Source organism: Embiotoca jacksoni, unplaced genomic scaffold (genome assembly GCF_022577435.1).
Source record: "Embiotoca jacksoni isolate LCO1_2020_lvr unplaced genomic scaffold, fEmbJac1.0.p SCAF_37, whole genome shotgun sequence".
Classification (NCBI taxonomy): Eukaryota; Metazoa; Chordata; class Actinopteri; family Embiotocidae; genus Embiotoca; species Embiotoca jacksoni.
The window spans coordinates 2,370,219-2,383,594 of NW_027185389.1; the positions used below are offsets into that span (position 1 = coordinate 2,370,219).

Consider the following 13,376-nt stretch of genomic DNA (forward strand, 5'->3'; position numbering starts at 1 on the left):
TGTTCATTTACAGTATCCGTACGGTTACTCCAGTAACTCCCGCCCCCTTTTTTTTTTTTTTTTTTTTTTTTTTTTTTTTTACACGTACAGCCGGTGTGTTGTCCAATCACAGCACGCGGCTGCACGAACCGACCAATGAGGACGCGGCATTCACGGACGGTTTTTCCGCTTTCCCACCGAAGTCGTTCTTGACAGATCCGACTTCAGATTGAAGAGAGAATTCAAGATGGCTGCTACAGGTAAAGAGTTTTAACTTTGTTTTATGTCCAAACTGCTCTAAAAAAAACAACAACAACAACCACCGCGACGGAAAGAGGAGGAGGGCCGGCGGCGGGGAGCGCAAATTGTGCTGAATCCGTAGCGGGCGAGGCGGGCCGTGCCGTGTTAAACATGTCAAACTGCGGTGTGACGTAAAGCCAACAGAGCTGACGCGGTTGGTGAAGTTAGCCCGATAATCTCCCGTTCGTAGCATCCAGCTAGCGGCTCGAGCTCAGAGGACGCTTTCTGGGGTTTACGAGGAAAAAACAAAAAGCTTTGATCACTTCGGTGGATCACTTCCGACCTAACTACCTTTTTAAAAATGGTCGCCTGGTTTTAGTTGGTTTAAAAAAAAAAAAAAAGAAGAAAGCGGCGCTCCGGGGAGGAAACAAGGCCTCCCGGAGAACTCCCCATGTTAAGTGGACGGAGCGGGAGGGGGGAGCTAACGGCGGCTAGCGGCTAAGCAGCCTGTCACATCGCTCGTTGTTTCGGCCCTGCGACGCGACCCGTCCGCGTCAACCTGCTCTGCTCCTTTTAATCTGTACCTTTAAGATAAAATGAAATAAAAACAGCTGTCTGAGCCGATGGAAGCTGTGGAAACACTCGGTGTGGGGAAAAGTTCACCTTTTAATGAACCGGCGCGCGTCGATTCAATTCAGTTTTATTAATATTTATATGCATAAAGCGGCCAAATCACAACACATGGTTATCTATTTGTTTTAATGGCGCTTTTAACGCGTTAAAGTCCTTTTTAACTTTTTACAAAATTGTACAGAGAAACCCAACAAATTCACACATAACTCCTCTTTAAGGGAGGAAAAAAAAAACACAACAACTCCCATTTAACAGGAAGATAAAACAGTCCAAACAGAACCGGGCTCAGAAGTGGGCGGGGCCAATCTGCTCAGACCGGTTTGGGGGCGGGGAGAGTGAGAGGGGAGAGCAGAGAGAGAAAAGGACAGCATAGAGATCCAAAACATGAGCTGTTGTGTGTGTGTGGTTGGTGGTGGGGGGGGTTAGGGTTAGGGTCTGCGTTGACATTGAGGACGAACCTCTTCACGATTCGTTGGGATTTATTTGATGTATTCGGCGGGAATGTGTTTAGCAAACAAACACTCTTAGAGTGAGGAATTTGAAGCGTCTGGTGTACTTGTAAGTTCATTTTATCTGTTTCTTGTGCATCTCATTGGTTTTCTATATTTTTTAAATGTTCCTTTATATCTGTTTTTATGCAAAACACTGCATCTAATTTGAGCTGCATGTCTTGTATGAAAGGTGCTATAAAAATAAAGTTGATTATTATTATTATTATTATCTCTGCTTGGCTCTTCTGCATTTGTATGTAGGGGTGGAAGAGGTATTAAAGTCCTTTACTTCAGTAAAAGTAGAAATACCGCACTGTAAAACTACTCCACTGCAGGGTTTTTCAGGGTTTTTTCATATTTATTGGACTATTATCATTTCAATATCAATTTAAAATACACTGACCTGAGAAAGTTCAGCTTATTCACTTTAATTATTGAATATAAATGGTAAAACTATGATTTAGGGGTCGACGAAGTATTCAGGTCCTTTAGTAAAAGTACTGATATCACACTGTAAAAATATATATTATTTTAAATATACAAGTCCTGCATTCAAAACTTAATTGAAAGTATGTAAGTTTTAGCAGCAAAATGTACGTTAAGTGTCCAAAGTATCAATATTACTGCTGCATTATTGTCTACGTTGTATTTTACTGCTGTTTGTTGTTTATTTATTTATTTACACACGAGATTCAACATGTGTCTAAACTGGAGGACGTTTGTGTCGTTTGCAGGTTCGGAGTAAAAAAAAATAAATAAAAGGGTCTAAACTCTGGATGGACCCCCCCGCTGTGCACGAAGCTCTCCTGAGGTCGCGGTGTCTTTAAGTGCTGTGTCCCCCTCCCCTCCCCACCCCACCCCCAACCCCCCCACCCCACACACACGCACACACCAGCTTCCTGTCTTCGTCTCTCATCATGTCCTCCACCTCCTCCTCCTACTCCTCCTCGGGGGAGACCAGTCCGGAGGACGTACCCCGAGGTGGGGGCACCATCCGAGTCTACCTCCCCAACAAACAGAGGACGGTGGTGAGTTCTCTTCTTCTTCTTCCTCTTCCTCGTCTTCTTCTTCACCTCGAAGACACAGCTGGGGAGGTATACGGATATTATGTCCGATATCATCAAATGAGAAAAAGGTGATTAAAATCAGCAGCGTGGGATTATTTTAGATATTTAAAAAGGGGGAGGACGGATATCCAAAATGTGGAAACCAAACATGTTCCCCCATCTTTGAGAACACCGTCCCTCCCCACAGATCAAATACGTGTCCCGATTATAACTTTAATTCCTAATAAATAAAAAAACAAAAGGTGTTAATATTTAAACATCGATTATAAATTGTGTCATTAAAGTAGTTTTCGACGTCCCAGCTGCATCTTTCAAGACAGACGAGCGAGCGAGTTTTAATTATTACAAACCAAACAATCGGCGACGTCACGGTGGCTCGACCGACACCCGGAAGAGGTTTTTGCTGAATCGTCGCATTATCGTCTCGAAGTCTGAAGTCCTGACGGAAAGTTTCGCCGTCGCGACGCGGACGATCTGTCGTGTCAGCGTGAACTAAAATGTGCCGAGTCATTACAAAAGTTTGAGCTCAAATACGTTTTGTTTTGTTTTTCCTGTCGTCAGGTGAACGTCCGCCAGGGACAGACGGTCCACGAGAGTCTGGACAAAGCGCTGAAAGTGAGAGGACTGAGCCAAGACTGCTGCGCTGTGTTTCGCCTCCTCGAAGGGTGTGTAGACCGAAACACACACACACACACACACACACACACACACACACACACACACACACACACACACACACACACACACACACACACACACACACACACAAAGGATGCTGTTTATCATTCAGCACCGAGAGTTTAAAAAAGAAATGATTTCACTGAATCGTAAATTAAACACGTTAATTTTCCAAACATAGTTTAATTTGATCATATTAACGTTTTTTATTTCTTTCCTTATTTATTCGCACTTTCACGCCTTCCGTCGTCCTTTTAAAGTTACTTCAACATACTTTTATTGCTCTTATCTATTCTATGTAATCTTTTATCCGAGCTCCTATTTAACTCTGACTTATGATTCTTATTTACTTTTTATTTTAATTATTATTATTTATCTTTTTAATGAGTTTTAATATCCTCATTTTTCGTTCTTGTATTTTTTGTTTCTAGTTCTTATTTCACTCTAATTGTTATTTTAGCTTCCAATCTATCTTCTACATTTCTATTATCTCTGTCTTAAATCGTCTTTTCTTTTTCTCCTCTCACTTTGTATAGAATTTTTTTCCTTTAATAGTTCTTAAAATTTATTGAGTTTTTCTGGTCTGTCTCATTATCGGCCTGTCAATCATCCGTCAATTACTTTGAACTAGCTATAATAAAAAGGGGTTGATTGATGAGTTTGTAGCTGATACAGTCTGATGAACAAGTCCCCGTTTTATTCATATTATTTGAAGTAATATTAAGTTTAAAAAAAAAATTATTGTGGAAAAACACTATAAAAGTGTAAATAGCCTCGTTTTTTTTTTTTTTTTTAATTTATTTAATTTTTTTTATAAAATCTATGTTTGGTGTCTCTTCCTCTGCAGCCGTAAGAGACTGACAGACTGGGACACCGACATCACTCCTCTGGTCGGAGAGGAGCTTCTGGTCGAAGTCCTGGATGATATTCCTCTCACCATGCACAATTTTGTAAGTAGCCGTGCAAACTGCCGTACCTTTTTAAAAACAAAAAGTACGAAAAAAAAACATCTACGTGAACGTGTTTGTGTTTTTTGTCCGCGCAGGTACGGAAAACGTTCTTCAAGCTGGCGTACTGCGATTTCTGCCACAAGTTTCTCTTCAACGGCTTCAGATGTCAGACGTGCGGCTACAAGTTTCACCAGCACTGCAGTAGCAAAGTCCCGACCGTGTGCGTGGACATGGACACCGTGAGCAAACGGTGAGTCGGCAAAAAAAAAACGCCTTCAGTTCAGTTTAGAGATGCTTTTTATCTTCTTTTCTTTTTTTTTTTGAAAAAAAAAAAAATGACATTTTTCTTCAGTTTTACACACAAAACTAAATTCCATTAATAGTTTTTTTTTTTTTTTTTTTTTTTTTTTTTTTTCAATTAAATCCATCACAAAGTGCCTTGAAGACATATTTTGGTTTGAGCATCATCTGCATTTTTTTACTTTTTTAAAGCAGCACCAGTTGTTTTTCTTTACGGCAGGTTTTCCAGCATCTCGATGAACTTTTTCTACAGTTCTCGTGTAGATTCAGTCGCTCTCGGCGTCTTTCTGACTCAGACGTGACGCTGAGATCGGGATTCAGACCATCTGGTTACAAGACTCCTCGTTCCCTCTCGTGGCTGAAGATAATTCTGTATGACTCGGAGTGACGGATGAATTTGGGAGCGATCGGACGCCTCTCTGATGCTTTTTGCGTGATGGACACATAATGCAGTTTATTGTCATTATGAAAAAAAATACAATGAAATCGAGTTGGCAACTCATCAGTTCAACAGCAATGAACAAGGTGAAAGATTTATAATATAAAAAAAACATCACCATGGCATGAACAATAAACATATAAATAAGTGTAATAAATATATAAAATGAATCGTCTTGCGAATATAAACATCGGAAACGTTTCGGCAGCGTTTTGTATTCGCTTAAAATAAAACAAACTGCACTTGTTGTGGTCGACAGAAAAAAGACTCGTGATAAAGTCTGGTTTTCTCTGTTGTTTTGAGGTTCTGGTTGTTGTTTCTGAGGTGAAGAGTCACGTTCACACTGAAGATCAGGAGTGTTTAAACCTGACATTAGCTTCCAATATTGATCCAACACTATTTAATATGCCAGAAAAAGATTTACCCTGCGGTCGGAGTCGCATACTATTTCTTTTTACTGTTAGTACGTACTGCAGCTACCCCTTAAAAAGTACGTACTGCTGCATGTAGTATGTGTACAATGGGGACAAACTACTTCATTGTAAAAATACTTTGTCGTATCCGTAGCGCCACGTTTTGTCGTTTTAAAAAAAAGAAAAAAGGATGTGATTGGAACGCTTCCTTTTTAATGCTTCTTATTCTCCGTCTTCCTTTTGTGGGTGGAGCTTCAGCGCCGCCTCCGTCGATGTGACGTCTCTTCCGCTGCGCAAAGGATTGTGGGTCAAGAACAGCCGGAGTAGCACGCTGGCCTGCAGCACTGCAGAATACGACCGGATGTAGTAGGAACATCCTGGTACTTTTGGAATCCTACGTTTAACATACTATTGGGACGTACTAGATCTTTTTTTCTTTCTTTTTTTTGGCGTATTAAATAGTACGTTAGTATGGATGTTGGAAACGCAGGGTTAGTATGTCCCCAATCTGACCCACAATCCCCTGCAGCGGAAAATGCGTCGACTCGACTGAGCTGCCGAAACAGTTGGTGACTTTCTGGTTTCGGTTATCGAGTCGGGTTTCGGAGACTCGTCACCTCGGAAGTCTCCGTGATCACGTCTCATCCTCTTTTTTTTTTTTTTTTGTTTTCCCTTCCTCTGTCCAGCTGTGATCCAAGTCCCTGCACGGATGAATACCCGCGGATACTATTGCCGGAAAGTTCCCCATCGCAGAGCAACCTAGCCTTAACCCCCGAGCCTGCTGGGTAAGCGGACAACGTCGACACAGCTACCTCCAGGTTTAAAAAAAAAAAAAAAAAAAAAAAAAAAAATCTAAAATAGGGACAGCAGAGCCTCACTCAGTCTGATATTTATATGATAATCATCATAATAATAATAAACTTTAATTGTATAGCACAAAGAAATGCAGCTCGAAGTGCTTTACAGCAAGAAAATGACATGGTGTTTCACAAAAACAGACATAAAGGTCAAAATATAAAAAAGAAATGAGACGCATGAGAAACAGATAAAATGCATAAAAATAGATCAAATACATAAAATTAAATACAAATAGAGTTAAAAAGTAAAATTATCAATATGCATTTTAAAGGCGCGGTAGTTCAAAGTGCAAGAGAGCTTCAAGAGTAACTAGTTAAAGGCAAAAGTAAGGAGATATGTTTTTATCTTTCTATTAAAAGTATGAACTGATCTCCACAAAAAGCTGAATCCCCCAATTTTTTTTTCTTTCGGCCGTTGGCTGACTCGATAGATTTGATAATATATTCACTTCCTCGTCCTCAGAATGGACCTCCTGTCCCCGACCTCCACCTTCAACTTCCCCCGGACCGGCGGCGACGGGCAGTCTCTCCAGCGGCACCGCTCCACCTCCACCCCCAACGTTCACATGGTCAGCACGGTCGGCCCGGCCAGCGCCAGCATCATCGAGGTCGGTGCCCCGGCCGCTCCGTCGGGTCGCTCTTATTGTGAAAGGATCGAGCTGTACGGAAGAAGTTATAACTAAAAAAAAAAAAATGTCTCTTCTTTTCTTTTCAGGAAGCACTAAAGTTCAACACAATGGGTACGTTTTGTTCAGTCCGTCCCGTTTTTTTTGATGGGTTTGTTTTTTTTGGTTTCCACGTTTTGACTCGCGTCTTCCCGCAGGTCCCGAGCCCTCACCGAAGCCCTCCACCAGCCCGCCCTCCTCCCTCGGCTCCCCGGGACGGAGGCCGCCCAAGTCCCCCTCAGAGCACAAGGAGCGCAAGCCCTCCTCGTCCGACGACAAAAAGAAAGTGGTAGGTCGTCGTCGGATCGCCTCGTCCGTCGGTCTGTGTTTTGTTTTGTTTTTCTAGTCCCGACGTTCAAATCCGTGTTTTGTGGTTTCAGCACCGAGGAGGCTACAGGGACTCCAGCTACTACTGGGAGGTCCACTCTCGAGAGGTCACCATCCAGAAGAGGATAGGCGCCGGCTCCTTCGGGACCGTCTTCAAGGGCAAGTGGCACGGAGACGTGGCCATCAAGATCCTGAAAGTGAAGGAGCCGACGCCCGAGCAGCTGCAGGCCTTCAAGAACGAAATGCAGGTCCTACGGTGAGGAGGCGAACTCACACTCTTCATCGGGAGTTCAAGGGGACGTTTATTACAAACGAGTAGTTGAGACCCAGCTCATGAAACTTGGCGTCAGTACTGGCGAAACATTTACGTGTTATAGTGCTTTTGCGCGTGGGCGTGGCCTAATGGCTCGCTAAACACTCCTCCCCCTGAACATGTCATACAAAATAGAAAAAAATTTAATTTAATATAAAATGCAATATAATGTTGTTTTTACTTGTTATAGGTCTAAATGTGGTGAAATTGGGTTTCTTTGGGTCCTTTTTTTTTTTTTTTTTCACCCGTACCTTAGTTCACTCCTAGTTTAAAAATCGTAAAAATACACAAGTCCATCGATATCTTTTTTATTCCAGCAGATATCTTACAACAAGGTCGAGCTAGCTGAGCAGTTTAACGTTTCTACGTGCTGTATTTATTTCAATTTGAGAAACCATCTGTAGAAAGCAGTAAAAACGGGTCTAGAAATCGTCGTCTCCGTCGCTGGGGTTGTTGCTAAGGGTCGGCCCTACTTCCTGGAGTGGTAAACATACATTACATACGACTCTACCGACGCGACGGGTTGTTTTCCAGCTCTTCGGGCTTGTGTTGCCACGGAAACGGCAAAGCTGCAGTTTTCGCGTCGATCCTCAAGCCCCGGTTAACTCTTGACTCCGCCCCTCCTCCGCAGGAAGACCCGCCACGTCAACATCCTGCTGTTCATGGGCTACATGACGAAGCCCAACTTCGCCATCATCACGCAGTGGTGCGAGGGCAGCAGCCTGTACCGCCACCTGCACGTCACGGAAACCAAGTTCGACACCATGCGGCGCATTGATGTGGCCAGACAGACGGCGCAGGGCATGGAGTAAGACACACACACACACACACACACACACACACACACACACACACACACACACACACACACACACACACACCGCCACCACGCACTCACTGAGTGAGTTTCCACTGTCAAAATATAAGCCCACTCGAAGTTTATTGGCATTTAACGTTGAAAAAAAATTATTTTTTTTTTTGTCCTTCCGGCTTCGTAAAACAAAAACAGATCTGACATAAAGGAACTATTTTATTATACGAAGCCTTTAAATAAAACAAAAACATCTTGGAAATCGTGATGAAAATATAACACTTTTTTTTATATATATATATATATATATATATACGGTAACGATTTTTATCGATCATGCAAAATGATCACAGTCAGATCAAATAATTGCTTTTAGGAGATTCTCTCACTTGATTTATATACACATGATTATGAACTCGTAAGATGCTGTTGGATCACGTATGTCATCTCTAATTTCTTTTTTTTTTCTTTCAGTTATCTTCATGCGAAGAACATAATCCATCGAGATCTGAAGTCAAACAGTATCCTTTCCTTGTCTGCGCTAGTTTTTTGGGATTTTTTTTTTTACCTGCCAGTTAAAACCTGTTTGTGAGACAGAAGTTTTTTTTTGCGATTATTGCGATCAAAATTTTTTGATTTTTCTCGGGGGATTTTCTCAAAAATTGCGTCGTAAAATTTGCTGTTTTAATTAAGTGATTTTATTTTTTTTTCTTCTGAAATCGTACTGCAGCTATTTGTCGTCACGTTTTATTTCCTGAGCTCTGCTCGTCAGATATTTTCCTCCACGAGGGCTGGACGGTGAAGATCGGCGACTTCGGCTTGGCCACGGTGAAGTCTCGGTGGAGCGGCTCGCAGCAGGTGGAGCAGCCCAGCGGCTCCATTCTCTGGATGGTAAAGACTCTCTTCCATATTATTTCATTCAGGATTTATTTGTTTACTACAGACTTTAAACAAATAGTTGCACCAACAATAATGTCCCAAAACAAGTCTTCCCATGATTACTTCTGCTACGTTTTTAAGACGTAAAAAAAATAAATCCTAATAAACGGTTAATTAATTGTAACTACTGATCTTTAATTCCCGTTTCGAGGCTCCCGAGGTGATCCGAATGCAGGACAGCAACCCGTACACCTTCCAGTCCGACGTGTACGGCTACGGAGTCGTGCTGTTCGAGCTGATGTCGGGAACGCTGCCTTACTCCAATATCAACAACAGAGACCAGGTCCTGACGACAACAACAACAACAACAACACCATCACCTCTCTGTTTACACAACACCCGACTCACTCTGAAACAGCTGATCAGTCTGTCTGAAAAATTATGTTGACTGTGCTTCACTTTCCAAACACGTCAACAATATCATTTTTGACAAAAAAAAAATAGCCAGATAAGCTCTGTCACATTTTTATTATTTTTCTTTATTATGTTTATTTTCTTAAACCATTAATCAGACCAAATGACAAGTTAACGGCTGAAGTGTGTTTCTCACTTTTGTTCCCACGTTTCTGTTCATTATTTGCAATTTTCACGTCTCATCTGTCCCTTTTTTTAAAAATTTGTATTAAGCTCGGTCAGATTTGTTTTTTTGTAATCAACCGTCTCCTCCGTTTGCTTTTCCTTCCTTTAGATAATCTTCATGGTTGGACGCGGTTACTTGTCTCCAGACCTCAGCAAGCTGTATAGTACCTCACCCAAGTCGATGAAGAGGCTCATCATCGACTGCCTGAAGTTCAAACGTGACGAGAGGCCCCTGTTCCCACAGGTCAGTGCTGTAGACTCCCACCGAACACAAACGTATCCCATAATATTCTCCTAACTAGGTCCAAAAAAAAACAACATAATCATGTAAGAAGCCTTGGAACCACTTTTCTTCTACAGTCCTTTTTATTTAAGATTTAAAACAACTGGAGGCGACGAAAGTTTAGAAATCTTCAAATCGTAACACATGTTGGCTTTGACTTCATTTTTCTTAATCAAGCATCTTAAAAACACGAATGAAAATAGTATACGTTGTCTGTGACGTCCAAAAGCGCTGCTGTGTTCCAGATGTTGTACTTGTGTACTAACTCAAACATGCAGTGAACCACAAGTACCAGGATGATGCACTCAACAACAACAACAAAACAGAAATGTAAAAACGCTGGACACTTTGGCTACGTAAGAAGAAAAAGGGGGGCGGGGCCACAGACGTAGAGGATTTTCAAATGAAGACACTGACGTGTTTCTTTTTTCCACTAACTGCTGCTGCAACGGAAGAACCAGCGTGTTTACTGACTGTTCAACACATGAAATTGATTTCTGGATACAAAAAAAAAATAGTTAAAGCTGGAGATATTTGGTGGTGATGTGTTGTCACGGTGAGGTCATTTCCTGTCGGCGTGTGTGGTTGGGGAGCGGGGGGGGGGGGGGGTGTTAAAACCACACTATGGGAAGTGTGTCATCTTCACCGCTGAATAAATACCGAACTATGTTCCTGATTGTTGGAGTTTTCCTGACGTGTGCTCGTTCCCTCGTCAGATCCTGGTCGCCATCGAGCAGGTTCAAGACCTGCTGCCAAAAATCGAGCGGAGTCGCTCCGAGCCGTCGCTCCACCGGGCCGTCCACGCCGAGGACCTGAACCCCCTCCTGTTCCACACCACCAGGCTGATGCCCCTCTGAGCTCCACCCCCTCCCCCTGCTGCAGCGGCCCCCGGGGGGGCCACGGAGGCACTCCAGCACCCTGTCCACAAAAAAGAAAAAAAACCCTGCAGCATTCCCAAGCCTCCGAGAGGCCACACACAGCTGACACCCCACCCGCCCCCCATCACCCTCAACCCCCTGCAGAGCCCTGAAGCTTGCAGCACTCACCAGCAAAAAAACAACAACCTGATCTCCTTCTTTTTTTTTATTATTATTATTCCTTCATTCAGTCTTGAGATTTAAGTCGACGCCCCGACCTGCTGCTGCTGCGAGGTACGCTGTTGTTTGAGAAGGAAAACGCTTCGCACGCACAAAACGGTGTCGCTCCCGCGTTCAGTAGTAAAATAAGCTTTTACCTTCAATCACAGCCACAGATTCAAAAAAATAAAATAAAATCAGTTCAACAGCCATAAAGCTGCTGGTACAGGTCACCTGATCAGCTCACATACTTTCGGGCATCGCCCGTCATGCCCCCCCCCCCCCCCCCCCCGACCCACCCCTTTCAAAGTAATGCAACATAAGTGGGATCGCAGATGGAAAGCCGGTGATTTTAAAGCAAACTGAGTGCCTGGTTTTTTGGGGGCGTTTTATTGTATGTACTTTTTTTTTTTTGTCTTAACGGGAAGCTTCAGTACAAATATTTCCACACTGCGATGACACACCATCATGAGGAGGCAGAAACACGTCAGAGGTCCAAGAGCTACTAGAGACTCTGTTTCTGCTAAATTGTTCATTAAAACACCGTATTTCGCAATTTGCAAAACAAATTTTTTTGGGGGCTACGTGTTTTGTCTAAATTGGACTGCAGTAATTTAAAAAAGTCTAAAAGTAAATATTTAAAGTTATCAGTACCGGTAGCGACATTTTTTTTTTTACGATAAACAGCCCGATTGAAAAGTAACGAGACCGGCTCAAAATCTCGTATAGCTGGACTTCAGTATGAAACACTGGAGCGCTTTTATTTTGAAATGAGGGCTTTAAATTTGAAAAGGATACAGGAAGAATTTGGTCTTTGTTTTTTTAAACTACCTTTTCTTTTGCAAAATAACACTTAAACGTCATCGAATCGGCACTCGGTTATCTTTCAAATCACCAAATTCATCCGGGGGACCGAGTTTCCATCGACGGTGCAGTGAACTTATAAAAAGTTTGTAAAAAAAAATTTAAAAAGTGTGGAAGTTGATCCGCTGACTCGGCAGAAACTGGCTCTCGATGCGAATCTAAAACATCAGTCGAGTAGAAAACTTTGTGTGAAATCACCTTATCCTCTTTTTAGTCTTAAATAACTGGTTTAAAAAAAAAATGCCCCCGTCATGTCACGTAACCACTCAGCGATTTCTTTTAACTTGTTTTTAAGTTTAACTTTTTTTTTCTTTTATGTACGAGCAGAAAAAAAACAACTTGAAAAACATCCGTCGGGGCGTCGCAGGATACCGAACACCCGGTGGAATATTAAACCGTTGGTGGGACGGTAGATATCAGGAGGCTCGGCAGATTCTCGTAAACAAATAGGTGGAACGTTGTTGTTGAAGAAGCGGCGCGTAGTTTATCGGGCTAGCTCCAACACACGGTGGTTGACTCCTTACAGCTCTCACGGCGTCAAGTTCAATGGAACTCTCAAAGGAACGTGGAACTCTTTGTCGAAGGCGGTTTTTTTATTATTTTTTTTTATTTTATTCCGATTCCTTCGCTAGTTTTACCTGATCTCATCTGACGTCTTTACTTCATGTTGTTTTCATAAATATTTTCTATCCCGGCGAGGAATCGACTGCTGACTTCAGATGTGGACAAATTTGTTGGTAGAAGAAGAAGAAAAAAAAACACGAGTTCCTCAGAAAAACGGACTAATTTGTTTCCATCTGGATTTTTTTTTTTTTTTTTTTAATATAAAACCGACTTTTGATTTTGGATTCAACGGAATATTTTAAATAATAAAACAAAAGAAAATGGCTTGGACGTAATTGATTGGACCATTAAACCTCCTCTTTTCTCGGCTCCAGACCGCCCACTCGGCTCTTTCCATTGATGTTAGGTTGGATTCGGACCAGGACGGTGTTTTTGGTTCCGACTCGTTCTGGGTGATTTCCGCGGTGTTTTTTGGGGACATTGTCCTGTTGGAGGGACCTGAAGACGCTTCGTAACACCGGGCAGCTCGTTTCACCCCAGAAAGCCTCGGATAGTCTTTGGACTTCATCCAGCTGGATGTGTGATATACTTTTAATTGAATCACTTTTCAGGAGGATTTTGTTTTAATGGTGAGTTGTTGTTTTTTTTTGTTGTTTTTTTTTTTAGCCTCCCGGTGGATTATTTTTCACTCGTACGTGGTTCTCACACTTTTACGTTTAAACGACTACTGTAGCTGCTCGGACACAGCGTGAACACTTTGAGTCGAGCTCGACGTCGCCGCCGCCGCTCTTCGTTACGCGCGTAAAAAAAAACAACAACAAAGCGATTGGGTGAAGACAGAAAAAGGAGGCGGGGCCTATTTTAATCTGGCCGATCTCTGGATGAAGCGGTCGCGTTTGTTGGACTGA

The 13,376-nt window shown here is 42.5% G+C and overlaps 1 protein-coding gene across 1 annotated transcript; it reads left to right on the plus strand.

Annotated features, from left to right (window-relative positions):
• The first annotated feature begins 195 nt into the window (after positions 1-195).
• On the plus strand, positions 196-12,792 carry araf (A-Raf proto-oncogene, serine/threonine kinase). Its single transcript, XM_069166151.1, has 16 exons — positions 196-239; positions 2,078-2,371; positions 2,972-3,075; positions 3,936-4,038; positions 4,134-4,288; positions 5,877-5,975; positions 6,511-6,655; positions 6,763-6,787; positions 6,871-7,001; positions 7,093-7,295; positions 7,984-8,160; positions 8,638-8,684; positions 8,936-9,054; positions 9,254-9,385; positions 9,791-9,925; positions 10,681-12,792. The coding sequence occupies exons 2-16, from the start codon at positions 2,261-2,263 to the stop codon at positions 10,819-10,821; spliced, it is 1,827 nt and encodes a 608-aa protein (XP_069022252.1). The 5' UTR covers positions 196-239; positions 2,078-2,260; the 3' UTR covers positions 10,822-12,792.
• Positions 12,793-13,376: the final 584 nt, after the last annotated feature.

What these genes read in the sequence shown, in the direction of transcription:
- araf (XM_069166151.1), top strand. Translation starts at nt 2,261, where the DNA reads ATGTCCTCCACCTCCTCCTCCTACTCCTCCTCGGGGGAGACCAGTCCG. An exon ending in ACTAAAGTTCAACACAATGG is followed by an intron (nt 6,788 to 6,870) that starts GTACGTTTTGTT and finishes GTCTTCCCGCAG; the next exon opens with GTCCCGAGCCCTCACCGAAG. An exon ending in AACGAAATGCAGGTCCTACG is followed by an intron (nt 7,296 to 7,983) that starts GTGAGGAGGCGA and finishes CCTCCTCCGCAG; the next exon opens with GAAGACCCGCCACGTCAACA.